This window comes from Astatotilapia calliptera, chromosome 5 (assembly GCF_964374335.1).
Source record: "Astatotilapia calliptera chromosome 5, fAstCal68.1, whole genome shotgun sequence".
NCBI lineage: Eukaryota > Metazoa > Chordata > Actinopteri > Cichliformes > Cichlidae > Astatotilapia > Astatotilapia calliptera.
In genome coordinates this window covers 26556848-26583629 of record NC_137426.1, presented here as the reverse complement: position 1 = coordinate 26583629, position 26782 = coordinate 26556848, and the positions used below count along the sequence as shown (strand labels likewise).

The following is a 26782-nucleotide window of genomic DNA, read 5'->3' as shown; positions in this document are numbered from 1 at the left end:
TTTCTTTATTTATTTTTCTCTTTGTTAATTGATTTTGTTTGAGTAGTAGCAAAAAAAACCCTCAAAATACATATTTGTACAAATGTCTGCATTAAAAATATCATCCTTGTTTATTCACAACTGAGCACGGATAGAGCTTTATGCATCAGCTTTGGGTCCAGCTGATTAGCTTGCTCTGCTGCAGTGAGAGAGTGAGTGAGCATGTGTGTATGAGAGAGCGCGAAAGAGAGGAGGGAGGGACAGAGGCAGCATGTGCATCAACGCGCGACTTACTGCTCTCTAGGCTCCCACCGCTCTCCGCTCTCTATTCCTCCTCCCTTCCTTTCTCTCCCCTTTCTCCTTGTGTTTTTTTTTTTTTAATTTTTTAATTTTAATTTTATTTTTTTTTACATTTTTTGTTTTTAAGTACCTTGTTCATAGCGGCTTCCTTTTTCCCTTGCCCTTTCTCTTATTCCCACCTCTCATGCTCTTCCCCTGCAGTTCTCCCGCCTTTCGTTCCTGCGTTGCATGCTGAAGATGACACCTCTAATTTTGAGGAACCGGAGCAGGCAGCCCCCTGGCCAGCCTCAGCAGCCCAGCAAGGAGCTCTGCCGGCGGGCTTCCAGGGCCAGGATCTGCCTTTTCTAGGCTGGTTCTTCAGCAGAGCGTTGATACTGTTGGCCAAAACTGAGTAAGTGGTACCTGTTTACTAGTCATTGTTGGGATCATTCAAAGTAGACTAAAGCCTGTTTTTCCTTTAGACGATGCAGAGACCTTTTGCATGCACCTTTCTAATACCTTTTGTTGGTAAAGACCCCATGCTAGTATTGAATGCTGTTCTGCCATTAGTCTCCTCATTACCACGGCAACAATTTCCAGGTAGCCTTGTTTCAGGTGACCTAGCATGGTGCCCAGGGCAGTTGGTATTGTCCCTGTCATTAGTGTTGTGCCTGTTGGGGCCAAAAAGGGTTTGGCTATATGCTGTGTCAGACAAGGAATGAGAAAAGGGAGGGATCCCCCTGTTCTGTGGTGCTCTCTCCTACTGACTTCTTGTTTTTGTACCTTCAGATCACACGTAAGTGATCCAGTGCGCAGATAGATCAAATGAATGGCTCAGAGGATGTTAGCTGGTGTTATCTTGCCATCGACTGATTGGTATGCGACTGAGTGTGCCGATGAGGTTTGCTGAGAAGTGGAACCCCACACATAGACACACTCCCACCCTCACTGCTGTTATTGTGCCTTCTCTGTTACTGTGAAGCGTAATAGGCTCCTGACTTTTACGGCATGGGTTTTGGGACTGTAATTATACCTAATTGTGTTTGGCTTCTTAACCCCTGATAATAAAGCAAGAGGATGGGTTTTTGTTCTTGCAGCCCCATGCTAGTGCTCTCGCAGGTTAATGGTGCTGGAGACTGCAGATCATGACAGCAGCGGCAACAGAAATGGAGAAAAAGCATTAGCAGATTAGACTAGGAAAAAGGATGAGAGCTCATATTGGGGGAGAGAATTATTTCTATGGTTACAACCGTGATGCTTTTTTTTGGGGTTTTTTTTGTGTGTGTGTGTGTGGGGGGGGTTTTTGTTGTTTTTTTTTTTCCCCTGTCCCCACCCCCCATCTTTACCCGTCTCATCTCCTCCTGTTATTTCTCCCTCTTCTAATGTCTAAGTCGCCTTGCTGTTACACCATCAGTCATCTGTTCAAGGTTTTTAACAGAAGCCAGTCATTTTCTATGCTGCATTTGATTAAGAGGAGCTCAGTGTTCATAAAATGTGTCAGAATTGTGTTGCGTGTGTGGGAGCATGCATATCCGTGTACACATTATTCATTACAATGCCAAATAGGAAAGAGAAATGAACCTAGAGCCAGGCATAATGAAATGCTAATCATCTGTTTTGGGGGTTCCTGCTATTGTTTGTTTTTTCTTCTCCTTTTTGAACTTGTCTGTCTCACTCCTCATTAGTAAAAACTTAACAGCAAAATCCTCTTAAAAACTTGCCTCAAATTTATAAGAAGCTGTCTGTGGTATAGTGTCGGAAAATCATACTAAACACCCATAAAAAATGACATTGTTAGGATTTTTGGCTGGATTAAGGAAATTCTGAGATGGTTAATACAACATGCGCAGTATTTACAGTTTATAAATATCTGTTTTTGCCTGTTTGGAGCTGGACATAAAACGGTGTTATTAGGTCAGTCTGTCTGGTCAGGCATCCAACGTCGTGCCAAATATCTACCGATACTGGGTAAAGGTATATGGGTGCCCATTGTTCCTTCGTTGGCGTCAAATGTAATCCTGTAATATAGGCTATGATTTTTGTCTTACAAGGTACCTTGGCAACACACACACACACACACACACACACACACACACACACACACACACACACACAGTATGTAGGAAATCCATTGAGGACATTCATGGGCTTTTGGAAAAGAAATTTGTGTTTGTACTGAATTCCCGCCATTTACAGTGGTGCCATCAGGGTCAAAGCTTTTCATGGGGGACCCTTTTTTTTTTTTTGAACAAACTGCCCCAGGACATGTACCACATGAATGACCAAAAGAATGTTGGCAATGGTAGGAGAAGAAGAGTCTTCTAGCACTTATATTAAAAACAGAGAAAAAAAATTATGTGTGTGTGTGTATATATATATATATATATATATATATATATATATATATATATATATATATATATATATATATATATATATATATATATATATATATATATTACACACACACACACACTAGTGTGTGTTATTTTATTTTAAGCACAAATTGAAAAAATAAATTGTTATTGGGAATTTTGCATGTCCTACAAAAGATTTCCCCAGAGGTTGCCTTGTTTTCATCACACTGCTTGTTAGTATTACGTGTGTTTGTTTCTTCCTTCAGTAGAGCTGGGCGATATGAGATTTTTTCATATCACGATATGTTTTTTTCATTTCAGGCGATAACGATATCTATCACGATATAAGCCAAATAACTATATTTGTAAGATTTAAATGTGCCGTTGCTCACAAGTAAAATGTGAAATAATCAGCAGCTTGTTTTTATTTAAATATTTATTTCCCATAATAAGTTCAACAGGGTAGATGTACTTAAGGAACATGAGACTTTTTCAGATAAATAAAGGCAAATATTGCAAACTACACAAAAGGCAGCCGCTAAAGCGTTTAAGTTTCAAAATAGAACAAACGAAACAGACTAAATTGTCAATTCCACTTAGAAACAAAATATTAATTCTAAAAATAAATCTTAGTTTGTTTTACAGAAGAACAGACAAAACTGACTAACCTTTGTCAATATCAAATAAACTGAGAACTAAAAGGAAATTCTCAATCTCTCCTTGTTGTATAGCTGAGCTTTTCAAACAGTTTTAACAGTTACTTTAGTCTGACAAAAGCCGAATGACGAATTAGCGCTTCCAGTCAGAGACTGAGGCTACGTCCACACGTACACGGGTATTTTTGAAAACGGAGATTTTCCGTTTTCGTTTTAAAAAATAATCCCGTCCACACATAAAGGCAGAAATGAAGGAAAACGCTGCTATGAACATGCCAAAGCAGCAGGTGGCGCTAGATTCCTAACCGTGCAGAAATGTTGGCCAATCAGAAGTCTAGAAGCCTCGGTGGGAAAAAGTAAACAAAGCTGGGGCATAGAAGCAGAACCGAGTCGTATGTGTGGAGGGACAGTAACTGTGTGTATATGTAAGCATTTAAACACTGCAGAGAGTAGAATTAACAGTAACAGTATTGTAGAAATTCATTTCACCGAAACAATAACGTGGCGCACAGTGTGACGCATGCACCAGTTTATTGTATTTCCAGACTTGCTTTCGGCACATTTACAGTGCACGCTACTCTGTTTTTGTCAGACTTGAAATAGCCGAAATACCTTCACACTACGGAACTTCTATGGCTCTTCCGTTCGACAATCTCTGGAACCATCATCTGTTTTCTCTTCGGTCACGCTCGGTTGATTTTTCTAGTCGGCACACTCATTTCCTCCATTACGCGCTGGCTCCATTACCCGCTGGCTGTTTCCCAAACAAACACACGTGCGGCTTGGCACTTGTGCTGTACGTAACAAGTCACGCGACGTGACGCTGCGGCTGTGATTGGTTCGGCTCTGCGCTGCTTAATTTGGATTGGCTGACCTTTTTTTTTTTTTTTAAGAGGACAAGAGCGGCGAGGTCTATCGCGATAGCTTAATTTCTCTATCGAGTAAAAGTTATATCGCGATACATATCGTTATCGTTCTATCGCCCAGCTCTATCCTTCAGTGTACATGACTGTTATTCATCCTTTTGCGTACCTGATGAGTGCTGCTAAGCCTTTTAACTTTCTTTGTGTCATTGTCTTTCTGAGTCTCTTCAATAATGCAGTTTGCACTGGTTACTCATTTCTTTTTCCTCCACAGTTCAAAAACATGACAGCTCTCCCATTCCTCAGTGGAAAGAGTGGTCTAACATTTTCTCTCTTTTAACCCTCATAATGTCCTCCCGATTTGCATACAATGTGAGCCATCAGGGGTCAAAAGTGTCCCCACTTCATTTGACTGTTTTTTAAAGTATAAAGTATAAATTGTCAATCAATTCAGTGTTACACCTTAGTTTTACTTAAGACCAACACATTAACACAAAATTTACTCAACATTTTACATTTTAGGGCCACCAGACCTTCTTTACAAAAAATAAACCCTGTTTTTTTAGCGAAAACAAATTGAGAAAATTAAATATTTAATTGTTTAGATAATTTTGACTATCTGAATAACTAGAGAGTGCTGTATGTTGAACTTTAGTGAGAATTTTTTTTTTCAAGCGTTTATAAATTTTTAATGGCAGCAAATAATCACACTGGTGGTCCTCAGGGGTCAAAAATGTCCCCACTTCATTTGACTGTTTTTTAAAGTAAAAAGTATAAATTGTCAATCAATTCAGTGTTACACCTTAGTTTTACTTAAGACCAACACATTAACACATAATTTACTCAACATTTTACATTTTAGGGCCACCAGACCTTGTTTACAAAAAATAAACCCTGTTTTTTAGCGAAAATAAAACAAGAAAATTAAATATTTAATTGTTTAGATAATTTTGACTATCTGAATAACTAGAGAGTGCTGTATGTTGAACTTTAGTGAGAATTTTTTTTTTGAACCATTTAAATTTTTTTAATGGCAGCAAATAATCACACTGGTGGTCCTCAGGGGTCAAAAATGTCCCCACTTCATTTGACTGTTTTTTAAAGTAAAAAGTATAAATTGTCAATCAATTCAGTGTTACACCTTAGTTTTACTTAAGACCAACACATTAACACAAAATTTACTCAACATTTTACATTTTAGGGCCACCAGACCTTCTTTACAAAAAATAAACCCTGTTTTTTAGCGAAAACAAATTGAGAAAATTAAATATTTAATTGTTTAGATAATTTTGACTATCTGAATAACTAGAGAGTGCTGTATGTTGAACTTTAGTGAGAAAGTTTTTTTTCAAGCGTTTGAAAATTTTTAATGGCAGCAAATAATCACACTGGTGGTCCTCAGGGGTCAAAAATGTCCCCACTTCATTTGACTGTTTTTTTTAAAGTAAAAAGTATAAATTGTCAATCAATTCAGTGTTACACCTTAGTTTTACTTAAGACCAACACATTAAAACAAAATTTACCCAACATTTTACATTTTAGGGCCACCAGACCTTGTTTACAAAAAATACACCCTGTTTTTTAGCGAAAATAAAACAAGAAAATTAAATATTTAATTAAATTAAATATTAAAAAAAAAATTTTTTTTTTAAAAAAATTCTCACTAAAGTTCAACATACAGAGTGCTGTATGTTGAACTTTAGTGAGAATTCTTTTTTTGAACCATTTATAAATTTTAAATGGCAGCACATAATCACACCTGTGGTCCTCAGGGCTCAAAAATGACCCCGTTTGCTTTGAAGCAACAAGTATAAAATATCATCCATCTCTGTGTTTCAAGGTTTTATTCAACTTTATTCCAACTCATTGCCTGACAGTTTTCTATATTTTGGCATGGTAGGAGGGCATGAGTCTGAGTGAAGGCAAACTTTCATGAGGACAAAGGCGTGTCCATATTTGACCCAAGTGCAGGAGGAAGCTCAGGTTTATTCCTCTGCACTGGTCCCATCATGGACAGCATTCTTTCTGCAGTTGCAGGCCAAGGGGCATATACAGTAAACAAGCTGTTACAGGTGATTGTTTTCTTTTGGAAACCTGCAATGTTAGGGACAACTCGTGTCCTGACTGCAGGACAGACGGTTTGCCATTGCACACGAGCATGTTCCATGTACAGCTGGACCTGCATCACATGCTGCCCATGTTTTTGTCTCAAAGTTCCCTGGTTTACTTGGATGTTCTGTTGGAGGGGACAGAGTCCTCTGAAGGGGACTTGGTGCTCATACAGTCACATCAGTACCAGGATCTTACATCACAGCAGGAGGAACACCCACTTGTGTTTCAAGTCAAGTCAACACCAACACACATCATACACCTCAAATGGGAGCACGTTTGTGTCATGAACGACGATCATCTATTGTGTCTTTATCAAGAAATTATGTCCTTTTTGTGCTTCTATGATTAATCTTGTGTCAGCATGAAAACTTCTCTACCAGACTCAGGATGTCATAAACTGGCCGTAGCGACTCTACTGGATGCACGGCAGTAAGAATCAACACACCCACATATGCCTACAGCTGCATTCGGTCCATTTTTCTTCCTCTCTTGTTGTCCCTCCTTGTTCATCATTGAGTTGGCTGTAGAGCAGGTCATCTGCTAATTGGATGGTTGTTGGTTCAATCTCTGTGTGCTCTAGTCTGGAGTTCTTACCAAGGTGTCCTTGGGCAAGTTACTGAACCCCAACTTGGTCTCTGATGCATCCATTGGCATGTGAACGTTAAAAAGCAGAATACAAGCAGAATACACTGTGTATAATGCTTTCAGTACTCGAGTAGAAAAGCCACTGAAGGAGTATGGGACCTGGCACATGTGCTTGGACTGTGGTAGATCATCTTTCTCTGAGGCACATGAGAGAGTCAGGCATCGTCTGTCACTGGGAAGGTTAGAAGACCAGATCAGTGTTTCCTCACGTTACTGCAAATATTCCTCTGTCTCAGCTGATTCCTCTTTCCTGCTTGATTCTTTGTCTTCATCATAATTGAAATGGATGATGTGTAGTCCTCTGACACATCTTCTATTTCAGTTTCACATTCTGAAACTTCAAGAAGCCCAGTCACTTTCTCTCCAAGCTCCTCAGACTACCATGTCCTGGATGCCTGAGAACCTACTTGAACATAGTTCAGATTCTTCATCACTTTTCTTCACTTCATAGCCTTCTTCCACTTCTGCAGGTGGCTGATGTGCTTTTTCAGAGAAAGGGTAGCATGTGCTCTAAATATTGACAATATTTTCTATATCTTCTAACCCTGGATCTTCCTGAACATTGATTCTCCCTCCTCATTATACTAGAGGACAATATGTGCTTTGTCCTACTGGTCATTGCTTTGCACAACATGGTAAAAAAAAAGTATGCTCATCAAAGTATGCAAATCTCCAGTGCAATGGAGGCTTTTGAGGATACTTTCTGTGTATGTATTATTGTAGAGTCTACCTTACAATACGAAACACTTTGATGCGGCTGTTGTTGTGATTTGGCGCTGTATAAATAAAATTTCATTGAATATAGAGCACCTGCCTCCTCATTGTGCTGCCTGTTGTGGTTGTTATGACCAGTGCTTGACCCCACACATCAGTGATCCAAGATCAAAGATGTTTGAAAACAGTATGGTGTGAAAATACGGCTCTTTGCAACACTTTGTACTTTGGGGTCATTTTTGTCCACGAGGGCCATCAACGTTATAAAATTCAATAAAAACCACATAAATAAATCAAATTACTTGAAACTTATTACAATCATTCATAGTATAGTAATGAATAACTTCTGTTATTTTCAGCCCATTTGATGAATAACAAATACATTTTTGATAGCAAAAGATTTCTTTAGAGGACAAAAATGACCCGTGGACCACATTAAATACTTAAATTCTTCATGGCCACATTATGTTTAGCGTTATTAAAGTATTACCTATGCTTCCTGAAACTCAAGCAAAAATCTCCAGCTAATTTCTTAAATGGCCACATTATCTGTACAAAAACCCACCCACCCCCCATCTCCCACTTGAATTTTGATGTCTAACATCAATTTTTAATTGGCATCTGGCTGAAATGCTTCTGTTTAATCTAGAGGCCTGTGAAAAAGAACTGCCTAGGGTGGTGCTGTTTTTGTTTCAGCAGTACAAGCCGTGTGTGTGTGTGTGTGTGTGTGTGTGTGTGTGTGTGTGTGTGTGTGTGTGTGTGTGTGTGTGTGTGTGTGTGTGTGTGTGTGTGTGTGTGTGTGTGTGTGTGTGTGTGTGTGTGTGTGTGTACACACTTTTCTGTATATTGTATATATGGTGTGTGTGTGTGTGTGTGTGTGTGTGTTTCAGGGGGATGCTTCTCGGTGCAGAGAGGCAAAGGGAGCAGTGCTTGCTTTTCTGATTATTTTTAACACTGTGACTCAGTCTGAGTCAACTTTATTAAAGATCCTTCTGCAGTGTTTGTGAACTCATTCATACAGATTCATTCATTTATTTAGAGGACCTCTATTCATAGTTGCCTTGTCTCTGGTCAGCAAAATGGGAAAAATTCACTTAGTGCTCTCGATTGCTGCAGAGAATGGAAACAAAATGGAACATTACCTTATACAAATAACAACAAAAAAAGAGTGTATTGTACTCACACTGAGTCTTCTGGAGACCAGCCCCACGCAACAGCATATCCCAAATTCTCCTGTCAAATTATTTTGTCAGGCTAACGGCAAACATTCCCGGGTCTGCAGGTCCATTTTGTTCATGCCGTCTGTTTTGTCCTAATCATACTGCAGCAGAAAGAAGAAGAGAAAAAAAAATATACACACACACACACACACACACACACACACACACACACACACACACACACACACACACACACACACACACACACAGTGGGGCAAAAAAGTATTTAGTCAGCCACCGATTGTGCAAGTTCCCCCACTTAAAATGATGACAGAGGTCAGTAATTTGCACCAGAGGTACACTCCAACTGTGAGAGACAGAATGTGAAAAAAAAATCCATGAATTCACATGGTAGGATTTGTAAAGAATTTATGCGTAAATCAGGGTGGAAAATAAGTATTTGGTCACCTCAAACAAGGAAAATCTCTGGCTCTCACAGACCTGTAACGTCTTCTGTAAGAAGCTTTTCTGTCCCCCACTCGTTACCTGTATGAATGGCACCTGTTTGAACTCATCATCTGTATAAAAGACACCTGTCCACAGCCTCAAACAGTCAGACTCCAAACTCCGCCATGGCCAAGACCAAAGAGCTTTCGAAGGACACCAGGAAAAGTATTGTAGACCTGCACCAGACTGGGAAGAGTGAATCTACAATAGGCAAGCAGCTTGGTGTGAAAAAATCAACTGTGGGAGCAATCATCAGAAAATGGAAGACGTACAAGACCACTGATAATCTCCCTCGATCTGGGGCTCCACGCAAGATCTCATCCCGTGGGGTCAAAATGATCATGAGAACGGTGAGCAAAGATCCCAGAACCACACGGGGGGACCTGGTGAATGACCTGCAGAGAGCTGGGACCAAAGTAACAAAGGTCACCATCAGTAACACACTACAACGGCAGGGAATCAAATCCCGCAGTGCCAGATGTGTTCCGCTGCTGAAGCCAGTGCATGTCCAGGCCCGTCTGAAGTTTGCCAGAGAGCACATGGATGATACAGCAGAGGATTGGGAGAATGTCATGTGGTCAGATGAAACCAAAGTAGAACTTTTTGGTATAAACTCAACTCGTCGTGTTTGGAGGAAGAAGAATACTGAGTTGCATCCCAAGAACACCATACCTACTGTGAAGCATGGGGGTGGAAACGTCATGCTATGGGGCTGTTTTTCTGCCAAGGGGACAGGACGACTGATCCGTGTTAAGGACAGAATGAATGGGGCCATGTATCGTGAGATTTTGAGCCAAAACCTCCTTCCATCAGTGAGAACTTTGAAGATGAAACGAGGCTGGGTCTTCCAACATGACAATGATCCAAAACACACCGCCCGGGCAACAAAGGAGTGGCTCCGTAAGAAGCATTTGAAAGTCCTGGAGTGGCCTAGCCAGTCTCCAGACCTCAACCCCATAGAAAATCTGTGGCGGGAGTTGAAGATCCGTGTTGCTAGGCGACAGCCCCAAAACATCACTGCTCTCGAGAAGATCTGCATGGAGGAATGGGCCAAAATACCAGCTACTGTGTGTGCAAACCTGGTAAAGACTTATAGTAAACGTTTGACCTCTGTTATTGCCAACAAAGGTTATGTTACAAAGTATTGAGTTGTATTTTTGTTATTGACCAAATACTTATTTTCCACCCTGATTTACGAATAAATTCTTTACAAATCCTACCATGTGGATTCATGGATTTTTTTTTTTTCTTCACATTCTGTCTCTCACAGTTGAAGTGTACCTCTGGTGCAAATTACTGACCTCTGTCATCATTTTAAGTGGGGGAACTTGCACAATCGGTGGCTGACTAAATACTTTTTTGCCCCACTGTGTGTGTATGTATGTATGTGTGTGTGTGTGTGTGTATGTATATGTATATATATATATATATATATATATATATATATATATATATATATATATATATATATATATATATATATATAAGAGAGAGAGATCTCAGCTGTTCTGTTGTCAAAAGAATAATTGTCATTACTAGATATTCTTCATTCGCCAACTCCAAAGGGAAGGTTGAGTCAGCTTTTATGCTCCTGGTTTCTGTTACTCGTTTATGATGTGTGGGTGTTGTGTCTGCGTTTTGACCGACTTCATTACAGATACAATGACTGTAGGCCTTGCTGTTATGTGTTGTGTCCTTATGTGGCAATATAAGACTGCCAGCCGAGTCCCATTCTTGTTCATTAGTCTGACTGATTATTCGAATCATTGGTTGCATTTTTAATTAATTTTTTTTTTTTTTTTTTTTTGTCATAGTTTGTTGCACAAAAGGAAGATTTTCGAAGCATTTTGTGCTCTCTGGTCTGTTGATTATAAAGAGGTTGACAGGAACTCGCTCGCCAGAGAGAAAACATTGCCCCTAGTTAGAGTGGATATGTCTCTGTGTTTAAATAAAAATTATTGCAATGCACATTTCAAATTATGTGCGCCAGTTTGATTGTTGAAATATTAATGTTTCAAGAATTTCTGTAAATGTTGTTGCCCCAGGTCAGTGTCTGCAGGCCTCAACTCTCCTGCTAAGACCAACTCAATGGAAAAGAAACTGCACCTTAAAAGCAAAGAATTACAAGAAACTCAAGACAAATGTCACAAGGTGAGCATTTACAGCCTGTTTTGGCTCTCATTCTTTGTTTTGTTTTTTTACAAACCTTTGTTAACAAAGCTTTCAGCTTTAACGTAATTTAGTAAATCCACAGTATATTTTGTCTTCTGTCTCTGTTATTTTGGCAAACTCAAAATGCTCCTTTGATAAGCAAATAAATAACATTAACATATTCTGGAAAGAAGGCTTTTTATTTTTAGACAAACTGTGAAATTGGACTTCCATAGTTTGAAACTTTGTTTTGAGCAACATCACTTCATTATTCTGGATTTTATTAGCAGATTTTTTGTGTTTATTCTGGCTGACTGGCCTAACACAGATCAAGGAAGCGTCTGTTGGTGCTGTTATGAGCCAAGTTCATTTTGTAGTGTGAAAAACATAGCAGCTTACTCGTTTTAAAGCATTCTTGGTTGGCCATTTGTTAGAAAAATAATTTACAGCTAATGGACCCCTTATTTATAGTGAAGTAAATAGCCACTTTAAGTACCTTATACTTCTGACGCAGGCAGAAGACAGCTGGGACACAAACCAGCAATGTTAATCAACCTTCAGGTGAAGATTTTAAATAAGTGATGTTTTCACTGCTGTGTTCAGATGGAGCAGGAAATCTCCAGGTTCCAGCGTAAGATGACTGACCTGGAGTCAGTGCTCCACCAGAAGGATGTGGAGCTGAAGGCCTCTGAGACTCAGCGGAGTATCCTGGAGCAAGACCTTGCCACCTACATTACTGAGTGCAGCGTGAGTCATACTGTACTACCAGCATGTCCATTTGTGTTTTATTGAATTAACCTCTTCTACCCTGGAGGCTTTCCATCTGTTATAAAAATGCATCTACCATTTCATGAAGACTGCAAGTGTAGTACAATCACTGAGGCATACAATAATGACTTAAGCATGACAATGCTATATGGGTTTAAGTTCTGTTGTACTAAGTATGGTAGAGTTGCAGTTGGCAACTTTTAGAACAGGTTAAACAAACAAAGTGTTTCCTTTCAAACTTGGGTTTTGATTTAGCAGAAATGTTGATGGCACTATTGGCCATAGTTTTTTTTGAAACTCCCTCTAGCCTTGTAATAAAAAAACTCTGTAAAAATTCCTGTTTAAGTGTCTGTTATACAACTTGAAGTTTTGCAGCTTTTACTGATGAAATTGTGGGTTGTTTTTTCAATTGGAAATGTCAGACAGTAGCCTAGAGCTTAAGTAGTTGAAAAAAAAGAAGGGTAGAATACTGTAAACTAACTTATTTTATTTTCTAAATCTTAGTGCACTTTGTGTTAGTCTGAAACACGTATTTGTTTGCAGAGCCTAAAGCGAAGCTTGGAGGAGGCACGAGTGGAAGTCTCTAGAGAGGATGACAAGGCCATGCAGCTGCTGCACGACATACGCGAACAGAGCAACAAGCTGCAAGAAATTAAGGAGCAAGTATGTAAATTTTCTCATTTAAATGATTCTGAATCCTCCTCCTCATCATGATAATGATGTGGGGCAGATGAAGAATTATTTCATGGACACTTCATGGTATTTATAATAAAACAGTCTAGTGAAATGGGGAAAAATGCCTTTAAACTGCATATGCATACTGTTTTTTGTTTTTTGGGGAAATTATTTGACATGGTGTTGTTTGTACCGTTGTAACTGATAGTGCAGTCCTTGAAAAAGGGATGAGATTACTTTTCCTCTCAGTGTGTCCCTGTCACACAGGGAGGGCTTTCCCTCTAAGGACTCCCTTGTCCTTAGCGCTCAAAGGTCATTCCTGCAGATGGCATAACTGCAAGGTACAAAAGTGGCGACTTGATCATTAATCTACAGATTCATTGACCCTTTAATTAGGGAGATGATACACAGTGTTTACACTTTTTAATATAAATTCATGATTTTAATTGAAAATTATAAATTGAACTGAGGTGAAAATTAAATCTGTACAAAAGAATTTTCGTTCTACCCAACTGAGGAGCTGGATCTGGTCATTATTTAGCTTGCATAACATGTGGTTGCTTTTACAGTAAATTTTATGTTTAATTTAATTAATTGTGTTAACCACTCTGTGCTTATTAACGTCAGGAGTACCATGCCCAGCTGGAGGAGATGCAGGTGACCATCAGGCAGCTGGAGGAGGATCTCTCCGCTGCCCGACGTCGCAGCGACCTCTATGAAGCTGAACTTAGAGACTCGAGACAAACAAGTGAGGAGCTCAAAAGAAAAGCTGTGGAATACCAACAAAGGATCCAGAAGGTATGTAAATGTGTATATGTTTTCACCATATATGTTTATAGTTCATGTCATGTCTAAATCTAAATTGAACCAAATAACAGGAACACTTTGTGCTTTGTATTTTTGATCTGCTCTAAAAAGCAAAGCACAAACCTGTTAAGAGGGATTGGAATGAAACTACAAGTTGCACAACTCATGAATTATGAACATGACTGTGTCACTTTACAGAGAAGATGATTTCTGTTTTGGCTTTTGATCATAAAATACAGTTGGATTCAAGTGAACTGCATTTCCTAGTTTGGGGGCATTTTACTTGGATATCAAGAGTTTAATATTTGACAGTTTTGTTGATGATTAAAAACTATTAGTCTCATTTGAATCGGTACAGTCGTGTGGTTTGGAAGGGCCCAGAATGCCTCCCTTTGGAAGTGATCTGGGCATGGCAGACTGTGAGGAGATCCCAGAGCAGACCCAGGGTGCACTGCTGTAGTGATTACATCTCCCTGCTGACCTAAAAACAGGGGAGGGATCCTTCAGAAGAAAAAATGTGTGAAAAGTGCTTTCTCTGCTGCTGTCCTTACCCTCTTGCAGAATAAATGAATGATAATATGCATACTATAAATCAGAGAAAGGGCCTCATACACTTTATTGTAGGATATTGCAGTAAATATCAAATAGGTTTTTATTCATTCTCTTTCCATCATTAGTAATTTCTGGATCCAAGCTGTTTTTACTCATGTGAATCAAATATTTCAGGATGAATTTATGCTCAATTCTTATCATATTGTTAATGTTTTTAGGCAAAAGAGCAGGGAAAAGCTGAAGTGGAGGAGCTTCTCTCCAAACTTGAAAAGGTTTTCTTCCTTTTTCAAAAATGTGTACAGAGCTTACAGAACTGTATTTACCCCAAAGTTTGATTTTTTTTTCTTCACTTTCTAAATTGTTTTTTATTCCCTTAAGACAAACTCTGAGCAGCAGGTGAAGATTCAGGAGCTCCAAGACAAACTGTCCAAGGTAGGTTTTTTCACAACTGTCTTTCATTGTGTTTTGTGTTGCTTGTTTTTTTTACCTACATTTAAATTACTAAAGACTTTGGATTTTGTAATCTTTCCTATTTATCTGAAAAAGGAAAAAACAACAACAAAAAAGACCACTATTATATGTGTATGTATCCAGGATGAAGCTGTGCAGCCATTTCTGCTGTTGTTCCTTATTTATTCAGCAGAATTGCTTTTGTTTTTTGTCTTTTTTTTGGTTTGTTATGTTTTCTCTTTGTCCTAGTGGGCAGAAATTGCACAAGCATATCAATATGTTTGTCTGGGGATCTACTAACAACCTTTGACCTCCTGATTTTTCCCCAGGCAGTGAAAGCGAGCACAGAAGCCACAGAGCTGCTGCAGAATGTTCGGCAGGCCAAAGAGCGGCTGGAACGAGATCTGGAGCGCCTGAAAGGCAAAACCGACTCTAGTGACACTTTAAAACGTCGTCTTAGGGAGACGGAGGTACCAGACTGACCTGCTAATGCTAATGCTTTCTAGTCCTATGTTAAATAACCTTTTTGACAGTTGGACTACCCTACAATTTTCTGTGTAATTAGCCTTGCTACGTTTTTGTTGTGTAAGCAGGAGGGCAGGAAGACACTTGAGAATCAGGTAAAAAGGCTGGAGATGGTTGAGCGTCGGGAAAATAAGCTGAAGGATGACATTCAGACCAAATCCCAACAGATTCAGCAGATGGCTGAAAAGATCCTGGTGAGAGCTACAGATAAGACTTGCTAATACTCTCCATCACTCCACCCCTAACTTCACCCCACTGCCTACTCAACCAGCCCTCTGTCCATTTATCCTCAACAGATATCGGAGAACATACATGTACACACTACATACTCTTCACTTAGATAGCTGAGCCATCACAAATGGCTACTAGTCATCCAGTATTGGTACATAAATAGGCTTTAACATATTCATGATTTTACCAGTGTCAGCATGAGCAGGCATCACTGCAGTCGACTTGTGGATTTCCAGCTTTTCCATGCAAGTTTCTTTTGTAATGTTTTTGGTGCAGTAGAGCATTTTGCCTAGTTTTTAATTCATCTGCTTCATCTGTGTTTTAGCATTTTTTTTTCTTTGTATGTAATACAGAATTTGTGTGTATATGCCTATAAATTATTATTTTTGTTAAAATGTAGTTGTTTTTTTTTATCTGTGGCCATCATGTTAGATTTATCCATTTACAACTGTAATTTGTCCAGGAACTGGAGGAAAACTTGAGGGATGCCCAGTCAACTGCCCAGAGGATGGAAACGCAACTGGTTCAAAAGGAAAGGCTTTATGAAGACAAGATCAAAGTGAGTCAGCTTAATGTTTCTCAGACTGTTGTAGATATTTTAAAGAAATATTAGCATATATGTTTGCTCCAGTCAGTTTTAGTCAGTCCTGACATTTCAAATAAGTGTAGCTTTGGATTAAATCAGAGCTGTCACATGTCTTACGGTGAGATGTGACACCACACTAATTAATATTTCCACGTCAGGTTATAAATTTACAACCATATCATTGAATGACTGCTTCACATGGGAGGCTGGAATCTAAATAGCAATGTGTCAAATTAAAACGGGATTTATTCACTGGTTCTCGCTCATCAAGGTTCTTGAGGCCCAGATGAAAGCAGACCTGGCTGACAAGGAGAGCCTTGAGGCCAGAAGGGCGCAGCAGGAGGAGGAGTCAAGGGAGAACTGTAAACTCATCAGTGAACAGAAAGCAGTAAGGCAACAAAACCTCATATCATCTCAGGCATTTGCTGTAAATTTTATACTCAGGTTGACACAAAGCCATATTTAAAACGAGTAAAGGTAACTTTAACTTTTGTGATATTAAAAGAAAAACAATATATGCAATTTATCGGCTGCTTAAAGTATTTTATTCCCTTTTACATATACTAAGCATTCCCAATCTAATCTCATTGGGTATAGGCTGTCTCTTATGCATTTATTTTAAGGATTAGACAAATATAATTTTTTGTTTTACACCATAATTTGTTATAGTACTATAGTAGTGATTTTTTTGTTTTGTTTTGAAATGTACAGGTTAAAAAGACAGATTAAATTAGAGTATCCTTCATGTTGCACTATAAAGGCTGGGCTCAAGTTCTAATCTGGTTAATATGGTAGACTTGAGGCAGTTAAGAAGCTTTTAGAGGTAGTCATCTGACATTGACAGTAGACGACTCAGGCAACACCTTAATAGTCTCTAATAGGATTTTTCTGAAGTAAAAGGTTTTTCTACCTTTAAAAAAAATGTGAATGTCCCATATTCTAGCCCGAATCTGGTTATCAGTCAGTGGAGAATATATCCTTGTGTTGGGATGTGATCTACAGCATGTTTTTGCACTTTCTTCTTTCCCAAAGACCATTAATGCTATGGATTCAAAGATGAAGAACCTGGAGCAGCGCATCGCCGAGTTGTCAGAGGCTAACAAGCTGGCTGCTAACAGCAGCATCTACACCCAGAAGAATATGTGAGTTAACTAGACCTTCTGCCCACACTGTGCTTTGATGAGTGTGTCCACACACATTGACTGCACTTACATCTTTGTGCAACATGGCTGATCTGTCCCCGCTGTGTGTATACAGTGTCATCTTTAAGATTAAGTACAGGAAATGCATTTTTCATGTAGTCTTAATAGAATATACAAACCTATTACCAAAGAAGTTAGTCTGCTCTACAAAAACAGAATTCAACAGCTTACTAACCATTTGAATGCTATTTAATTCAAAATGGTACAAAGATGACTTTAAACGCTAAAATATTTTCTTAGTTTCAATTATATACCAGTTACATATTTCAAATAACATACTGATATTAAGTAGCAGTAGGTAATAACTAAGTACAATACAAGCAATGCCAGAGTCTTTAGAAGGTAAAAAGTGAACAGAAAGAGCAAATTAATCAGCAATTCTCAATATAATGTCATCTACAATACATAATATTTTTAGATAATCCTGAGGAATTTCTCTATGCAGGCATCAACACTGAAATAAACATTATAGTTGTGAAACTAAGCTAAGGAGGACTTCAAATAAGCTTTTTAATCCATGAATGCACATTACAACTTTACCATTTGTTTGGAAAAGTAAATGCATATAAACAAGAAGCACTGCTTTTGGGTGTAAAATGGCAAGAATAATAACCATGCACGCTTTATTCTACTTAAGAGGAAAGATAAAGTTTTGGAGCAACATACAATGCCAGATTACATCTTTTTAAGGGAAGGCCTTGCTAACTTCAGCAAGAACATGGCAAACTACATTTTGTGTGCATTACTGCAGCATAGCTCTGCCATAAAATTATAAAACTCTGGCCTGCCTGCGCTTTTGCCTGCAGCGCGAATGGAATATTTTCCTGCACTGCGTTGTTGCAGCACGGGGGGAAAATATGCTTATTATATTATTAAATATGCTTCTCAGGTTCAACATTTGATAACTCGGCTTTGTAGTGTTTTCAAGGAAATATCAGGTTTACATTATTCACATTAATTTCAAATTTGAAAAAAAAATGCAATTAATGTAAATAATGTGAAATTAATTTGCACATTTAATAGAATGAAAATGATTGCATTGTGCTTTTCTTTATATTTTACATCGTATCACGCTTGTTTAATACAATTAGAGATGCACAGACTCTAAATTTCTGTCTAATATTGATTTTTAAGATAATAATTAGTCTAATGGCAGGTACCGATGTTTTAAATTGCTGCACTGTTCATTTTGTATTAGTGCAATTAAATTGTTTACACATTAAGCTCCAACTTTTGTTTTACGAATATAAATTCAAAACAGGAGATATAATTGGCATTTGTTTGTATTTTTGTCAGGAAAGCCCAGGAAGAAATGATCTCAGAGCTTCGACAGCAAAAGTTTTATTTGGAGTCTCAGGCAGGCAAGCTTGAGGCCCAAAATGCCAAACTAGAGGAACATCTGGAGAAGATGAGTCAACAGGAGCAAACCAAGAGAACCCGGCTGCTGGAGCTGGAGAGCAGGCTGCGGGAGGTGAGGCAACAGGAGGCCGAGAGACAGTACAAAATCTGTTCAAGCTCAAGATTAACTAATTCACTTTAGCCGACACACAGTGTAGCCTTACTATCCACAAAAGGGATTAGGGCAGCTGATCAGCAAGCGAGCTCAGATGCTTTTCAGATAAACGGCTAATTAAAAACAGATCTGTAATGGCACTCTTTACAAAATTGCAGTTCTCTTCCTGTATTATCTCTGGAGCAGTGCTGTTTATTAGCTAACAACTGATAAAATCCTAAACCATAAGAAAATGTAGCAGGACCAGAAGTTCTGGCATGGACAGTCAACATTTTACCCTCAAACTGGATGACTGATAATTGCTTGCAAGCATTAAACTCAAGTTATACTCGTATGTATGTAATGTTTTCAGTCACTGAGAAGCGCACCCCTCAATTTCATGATGTCTTTATGAACCCATTGCAAATCTGCTCAATAAAAAGAAGTCCCGGCTTAATTTTGAGGAACACAATGCCCCCTTTCTTCTGAACGCTCTCACCCCCCAGTGTGCTTGTCTGTCGACGCTCCTGGTCGACAGCCTGCTGACTGGATGTCATATTCTACCTCCACACGGTCTTCGCTACTGAGACATGATACACAGATTGGCACTAATTGCTGGCCTCTCTGCACCCTCGCTTAAACACATACACACTGTCCTCACACACACAAATATGTACTTCAGTTGTGATCGGCCGTTCCATCTGTCAAACACTTATGAAACAGCTAAATGAACCCTTGTGTATTTTTCAGCAGACTGAATTTCTGTATTTGCCAGTAAGAAGTGCAGAACCTGAGATTAACTAAAAGTGCATATTCATTCCAGCAGTCTTTCATTAGTAGCACTCTGCTTTCCTAACAATGTGATTAAGGTTAAAGTTATGCTGAAAATGATATTCAAATACAAAGTGTTAAAGGTTCGATTTGTTCAATATCAACGCAGTATTCACACTAACCCTCTCTGTGTTGTAGATGGGCCTAGAACATGAAGAGGAGAAACTGGAGATTAAGAGGCAGGTGTCAGAGTTGACCCTGTCCCTCCAGGAGCGTGAGTCCCAAATCAGCAGCCTACAGGCTGCACGTCTTGCATTAGAGAGTCAGCTGCAGCAAGCTAAGACTGAGCTGGAAGAGACAACTGCTGAGGCTGAGGAGGAGATCACGGCCCTCAGGGTAAGACGAGCAAGAGGAAGCACACATGTATGCAATCACAGTCACCCAAAGTAATGGTGGTATTCACCATTTCCTATATATGGATATAAGCCTGTATTATTAATACAATAATAACTTTTTTTTATAGTGCTGTTAGTATGAATGGCATTCTTTACGATTACACATTATGCATACTCAGATTTGCTTGTATTTTTTCTTTTCATTTGCTCTTCTTCCAGAACCACAGAGACGATATTCAGCGGAAGTTTGATGCCTTAAGAGACAGTTGTTCAGTAAGTGATTCCACAGCCTTTTGTCTGTGCTTTCAGCAGCAGGAGATAAAATTCTTCAAAGGTTTCACAAGACCCTTGAATATATAGTGATTCATGTGTAGCTGCAAAAGATTGTTCTAATGTAACAATGTAGTCTACTGAATCAATCTTTGGCAGCAAAATGCAGCTTGCTGTGCAGAGCACTCTGTTAGCATTTTACTGGTGAATTGTTTTTGTTTTATTTTTTATAAAAGGTGCCATTACAGTTGTCACAAAGACAAAAATCTTTTTGATGCGCAGCTAACACATTACTTCAGTTACCTCTGAGTAGTGCTGAGACCACTTTAATTCAACTGTTAGGTAGCTTCCAATTTGTGCAGTTCTTTTTAAAAATGTACTGTAAATGTAAGATGAACATGTCCATCTATCGTCTTCAACAAATTATCTTATTTGTCATTAGTGGTGCAACGGATCATGGTTGATCCGTAATCCGAACCGATCCCTATCCACAGAAGAAAAGAGAGAAAAAAGAGAGAAAAAAAAAGTATGTGTATGGTGCGCGTGGTGGGTCTGACAAGCATAGTTATGGCCAGCGCTAGTGGTCCAAGTGGAGGAGCAGAGGAGTTTGCGGTATTTAAGCAGCCCTTTGCTGCCCAATCCGACCGGGCTAAAGCTATTACAAAAGCTATTGGGGTGTTTAGCTGCAGACGGGAGGCCGTATTCCGTTGTGCAAAACAAGGGGTTTAAACTGATAAACGTGCTTGAGCCATGCTATGATATCCCGTTGCGCGTCCACTTTAGTGGCAAGATCGTTCCAAGCATGTATGAGCAGCAAAAGTTTAAAGTTATGGCTGAACTGTCCCAGGCACCTTCTGTTGCCCTAACTACTACAAATGGGTGGACCTCCAGGGCAACGGAAAGCTACGTGACCGTGACAGCTCATTATATCACAGCGGAGTGCGATAAGTAAATGTGTTACTTATTAGGCATCACATGTTAAATTTTTGTCTTTTTTCTTTTTTGCTGATCCGAAAATTGATCCGATCCGTGACTTAAAATCTCCTAACCGTGAGATTTTTGATCCGTTGCACCACTATTTGTCATGGAGTTAAAATAGAAACAAATTCTTATTATGTTACATTTAAAGTGAAACAACAGTTTTGTGGTTCATATGTGCCAAAAACATGTTTCCTATTTCTCTGACTGGAAATGACTTGCTGTCACTGTACTCATTACACCTGTAAATTATACTCACTACAGCTGTGCTATTACAATCCCACTTCCAAAGAAGTTGTGATGATATAAATTAAAAACAGAATGCAAAGATTTGGAAATCTCATAAATTTTCTATTTTATTCCTAACAGAATATAGAAAACTTTAAATCTTTAAACTGTAACATTTTACTCTGTCATGAAATATTTGAGGGATGTTTTGAAACTAAATCAGTTAATTAAGTGGCAGCAGATTGGGTAGCAAGAGAAGCAGAGTTTTTCAGAAGATGGACAGAGATTCACCAATTTGCCAAAACTCGCACCTACAAATAATATAATATAAGAATCTTTAATTAGTATTGAACTATGAATATCTTGTCATCTATGGTGCATAATGTCATCAAAATGTTCTGAGAATCTGGAGAAATTTCTGTGTGCAAGAGACAAGACTGAAGATAAAAATTCGATGCCTGTAATCTTTGTGCCATGAGGTAGCACTGCATTAGCAACAGATACAATTCCCTCCCAGAAATCTCTTCATGGACTCGGGAACATTTCTATAAATCACTGTCTATGATCATAGTTCACCGTGCCATCCACAAATGCAGGTTAAAGCTCTGTAACGCAAAGACGTCATATATGCACATGATCCAGAAACGCTGACGTCTTCTCTGGGCCAAAGTTCTTTTAAAATGCACTGAGGTTAAGTGGAAAGCTGTTCTGTGGTCAGATAAATCAAAATGTAAAATTCTTTTTGGGAAACATGGACTTCATGTCCTTTTGACTAAAGAGGAGAGGAACCATCTGGCTTGTTACCAGCGCTCAGTTCAAAAGGCTGCAGCTCTAATGGAATGAGAGTGCATCAGTGCTTGTAGAATTGGCACCATGCACATCTAGAAAGACACCTTCAGTACTGACAGGTGTATACAGGTTTTAGAAAATATATATGCTCCTATCCAGTCAATATCTTTTCCAGGGAAGGGCTTGCATATTTCAGCAAGACGATGCTAAACTGCATACTGCACATATTACAGAGTCGAGTTCTAAACTTCACCAATTGAAAACATTTTGAACATCATGAAATGAAAAAAATTGGAGTTAGAATTATTACAACACAGCCAGTTTTGTGCATAAAGCCTTAAAATGTGTTCTTGTTTGCACGTGTAAACCTTTACCTGTTTGTGCCTCCTCAGGTGATCACTGACCTAGAGGAACAGCTGACACAGCTTAGTCAGGAGAACGCCGAGTTGAATCGCCAGAACTTCTACCTGTCCAAACAGCTTGATGAGGCATCAGATGAGAGAGAGGATCGGCTGCAGCTCAGCCAGGAAGTGGACCGCCTGAGGAGGGAGGTGGCTGACCGTGAGATGCACCTCAACAACCAGAAACAGGTAACAAAAACCGTTTCCAGACAAATTGCTGGCTTCTCAGTGTGTTGAGTGTCATTCAGATGTAAATCATTTTCATGGTAATGTGCCTTGCTTCAGTGAGACATTGCCACAACACTTATTGAATGAGCCTGTTTTATGAACTTACAGGTGAGATTTGACAGTGACACATACCAAGTAACACTTAATATATTAGATCAGAGTTTTCTGCACAAGGCAATTCTATTTTTCTACTTGTTTTAATAACTAGAGGGGTTATATACTAGTATTTATGGGAACACTTCCATAAACATTACAACGCAGCACTGGTAAACAGATCAGACAATATTAAACTAGCTTATAAACTGTGCCTCTGTGTGGCTCAGCTGTTTGAACCGGTGCACACAGTGTAATTTGCTGTTCAATCTCGTCACCAGGTTTTATTAGAAGTAATTAATGAAGTTAGCACTTTTGCTACATGTCATGGATGGTTTTTGCTGCTGTCTAGTGCTGTATGGGGTGTTTAAGCTAAATGTCCTTCTGATAACTAAATGCATGCAGTCAGTGTCTTCTGTCAGCTTCGTGCCATTCACTTACGGTGCTGAGACCATCTCATACCAGCAGCTGAATAGGAAGGAGTGTATCTCTGAAACAGTCTAAACCTAAATTAAAAGATTAGATGCTTACCACAGGTTAGTAGATGGAGTAGAAAGATTCATTATTAATTGCTCAAATATTGCCAGCAGATTAAAAAAGCAACAATTTATAATCCTTTTTGAATTTAATTTACTTTTTTTAAAACACAATTTATTTGTATTTTTTGTCTGAAATATTCAAGGCCAGAGAACCTATTATGATGCATCATAGATCATTGAATAGAGACAACAATCACGTGGTATTGCCAAACGCTGAGAAAGATGTTCTCTTCAGTCTGTTATTTCATTTATGCTCTCAGAACATTGAGACACTGAAGACCACATGCAGCATGTTGGAGGAGCAGGTGGTGGAGCTGGAGTCCCTAAACGATGAGTTGCTGGAGAAGGAGAGGCAGTGGGAGGCTTGGAGAGCAGCTCTGGAAGATGAAAAAAGCCAAGCTGAGAGACGCTCCAGGGACATGCAAAGACTGCTGGACAATGAGAAGCAGAATAGGTGACATTCTTAAATTTATACTTGCGCTTATTACATAGAAAGTGGTCATTGTATGTCATTTCTATTTATAAATTAGTTTATTACAGTCATAACACTTTATTGTTGTGTTCAAAGGCTGCGTGCAGACCAGCGCAGCACTGAGTCTCGCCAGGCAGTAGAGCTGGCAGTCAAAGAGCATAAGGCTGAGATCTTGGCCTTACAACAGGCTTTGAAGGAGCAAAGACTAAAGGCTGAAAGTCTATCTGATACTGTGAGTCTGTTATCCATGAACTAACTTTAACCCCAGCTTCAATCTTTCAAAAATATGGTTTGACTTGTAGCTGGGATGAATTAGAGGTTAACAGGCACTCACATGTTCTCACAGCTCAATGATCTGGAGAAGAAACATGCCATGCTGGAGATGAATGCCCGTAGCTTACAGCAGAAGCTGGAGACTGAGAGAGAACTGAAACAAAGGCTGATGGAAGAGGTAGGAAGTGAAAGTCAATTAACCTGCATGATATTTCTACACATATATTTAAGAAACTTGGGTTTCTTGTTGTTACTTATTGTAACTATTGCTCTATTGCTGCTGTTAGCAAACTGTACCAAAAAGATTTGTGTGCTGGTGTTCATGCAGCAAGCAAAACTGCAGCAGCAGATGGACCTCCAGAAGAGCCACATTTTCCGTTTGACCCAGGGCCTGCAGGATGCTCTGGACCAAACCGACATGCTCAAGACAGAGAGGACCGATCTGGAGTACCAGCTGGAGAATATACAGGTGCTCAGTGCAAACCTCTGCAGTAAGATAAAATACTGTGGTCTCTGGGGAGGAGGAGTCCCAGCTGGATATTAAAATAGTGCCACTGATACCGGTGCATAAGAAGGATAAAGTAATCTTAAGTCATGCAATCCCAGTGGAAATTCTTCTCATAGCTGTCTTCAGAAGTATTTCCTTCTCTGAGCTTTTGTTTTCCTGCCTACAGGCGGTATATTCCCATGAGAAGGTGAAGATGGAGGGGACAATCTCCCAGCAGACTAAACTCATTGACTTCCTCCAGGCCAAAATGGACCAACCCACTAAAAAAAAGAAGGTGTGGGAAAATATTTACAAAATCTATGTACAAACCATGTTACATTAATAATCAGCTTCAAGGTAAAGCCAACTGAGTACTGTTTCCTCTCTGAGCAGGGTATATTTGGGCGGCGGCGGGAAGATGTAGGCACCACAACTAATGGGGCATTAGCTCCACAGGCCCAGCCAGCAGTTCCATTGCAGTACAGTGACATGAAACTAGCTTTGGAGAAGGAGCGCTCAAGGTGTGCAGAGCTGGAGGAGGCTCTGCAGAAGATGAGGATAGAGCTGCGGTCCCTCAGAGAAGAGGGTAAGGACGGAAATCTTGAGTGTTTTTAGTCTTTATAGTTTTTGTTTGTGTGGTGATTACTGAAGTGCCATGTAGCAAGACTAAAAATCTGTCAGAATATTTTATGTAGACAACACTGGATTGTGATCATCCCAGAAAAGGACAAAAGTTCAAATAAATACATCTACCCTCTAGTAAGCCCTTCAGTCTTTGCAAACAGTGTTCTTATAATTCCTTTTCCTCCCAAACTCCCAAAGCGGCTCATTTCAAGGACCATGTAGCCCCTTCCACACCAGCCCAGGCTCGACATCAAATCCTCATGTCAGCCATTGTCAAATCCCCAGAACATCAGCCCAACCCCAGCAGCCTGCTTAACCCCTCCACCCGCTGCAAGGAGACATCTACACCTGAAGGTTAGTCATTCACACACAGACCATAAACAAATATACAGCTCATCTAAATGCAGCCAAATTTGAACCTCAGATTCCCAAATTGAGGCTGTACAGTTTTCTTACAGGAGCATTCCACCTTATGCTAATAAATGGACTCCCCAATCACTTGTCTTGTTTACGTTGTGTTTTGTTTTGTTTTTTAAATGTGTGACCAGTTTCACAAAGCAGGATTATGAAGTGAAATAAAGTTGGATAACTGTTCTCAGAACATGTTAAGACTAGAACTCGCTCCAAACAGGAACATGGGCTGACACAAAGCAACAAAAATCATTGTTTTAGGTTTCATTCACGACATTTATCCAGCTGACTTTGTAATCCTGCTCGTGTCTGTCTCACAAAGCAAAGCAACAGTGGATTGGGCAGGTATCATTGGTTTTAGTCCAGGGTTTCCACCATCACAAAGCAAAATTATATCTTTTTATGCTGTTGATCACCATGGAAACTGAACATTTGCTGAATACTCTGTCATAGCTGTGTAGCTTGCTCAATAGATCACATCCAAAGGTATAAAGAAACAGTCTCCTAATAAACTTCTTTAGGAAAAACCTGAAATAACTATATTTGTATTTTCCAAATTATTGATGAGTCCATTAATACAGTGATTTTTATGATACAGAAGGTGCTTAGGGAGTACTTAGGGAATGTTGCTATACCCTATTTTAGTCTGTATTTACAGACCGGCCTAAAACAATGATTTGCCCAAATCCATAAGAGTGGTTAAGTTGGACTTGCTTTGTGTTTCAAGCTCCTTACTGTCCATGTTCTTTTGGTTTCACTTAGCTATTGTTAGATTCCTCTCCTTTCTTTCTTTTTCCTGTTGCTCCTCACAGAAAAGAGGAGGGTCACGTTTGAAAGTAAGTTAGCAGCCACTACAGTGTCTCTTCACACATGTGCTCATCTGCTGCTCGTGGTAAATTGTGCACCCACATGCTCATTGCTGTATTATACATCTGTCTTCTTGTCCACTGGCTAACTGTAGCTTGACCAAAGGCTTTTTTAGGAGTCAAGTCCCCCCCCCCTCATTTCTGGAGTCATGATTTAGATAGCATATGGTAGGATAGGTACCTTTTCACCTGGAAACATTTTAATACATCCCATGCACACTGGCATGCACAATCTGATTCCAGTCA

At 39.3% G+C, this 26782-nt stretch overlaps 1 protein-coding gene across 5 annotated transcripts in view; it reads left to right on the top strand.

The window, feature by feature from the left end:
- cita (citron rho-interacting serine/threonine kinase a) overlaps window positions 1–26782 on the top strand; it is a 45142-nt gene that overhangs the window by 8175 nt on the left and 10185 nt on the right. For 3 of the 5 annotated variants that reach the window (XM_026168498.2, XM_026168496.2, XM_080301393.1), the window contains exons 10-32: window positions 481–670; window positions 11318–11423; window positions 12027–12170; window positions 12735–12854; window positions 13494–13664; window positions 14444–14497; window positions 14604–14657; window positions 15005–15145; window positions 15266–15394; window positions 15895–15990; window positions 16289–16405; window positions 17050–17159; window positions 18516–18690; window positions 19681–19878; window positions 20097–20150; window positions 22535–22732; window positions 23664–23857; window positions 23972–24107; window positions 24222–24326; window positions 24477–24617; window positions 24823–24930; window positions 25029–25221; window positions 25458–25613. In XM_026168498.2, the coding sequence (XP_026024283.2) occupies window positions 481–670; window positions 11318–11423; window positions 12027–12170; window positions 12735–12854; window positions 13494–13664; window positions 14444–14497; window positions 14604–14657; window positions 15005–15145; window positions 15266–15394; window positions 15895–15990; window positions 16289–16405; window positions 17050–17159; window positions 18516–18690; window positions 19681–19878; window positions 20097–20150; window positions 22535–22732; window positions 23664–23857; window positions 23972–24107; window positions 24222–24326; window positions 24477–24617; window positions 24823–24930; window positions 25029–25221; window positions 25458–25613 (3090 nt within the window). The remainder of the gene's footprint in view (window positions 1–480; window positions 671–11317; window positions 11424–12026; window positions 12171–12734; window positions 12855–13493; window positions 13665–14443; window positions 14498–14603; window positions 14658–15004; window positions 15146–15265; window positions 15395–15894; window positions 15991–16288; window positions 16406–17049; window positions 17160–18515; window positions 18691–19680; window positions 19879–20096; window positions 20151–22534; window positions 22733–23663; window positions 23858–23971; window positions 24108–24221; window positions 24327–24476; window positions 24618–24822; window positions 24931–25028; window positions 25222–25457; window positions 25614–26782) is intronic. The other 2 variants (XM_026168499.2, XM_080301392.1) reach the window with 1 other exon arrangement.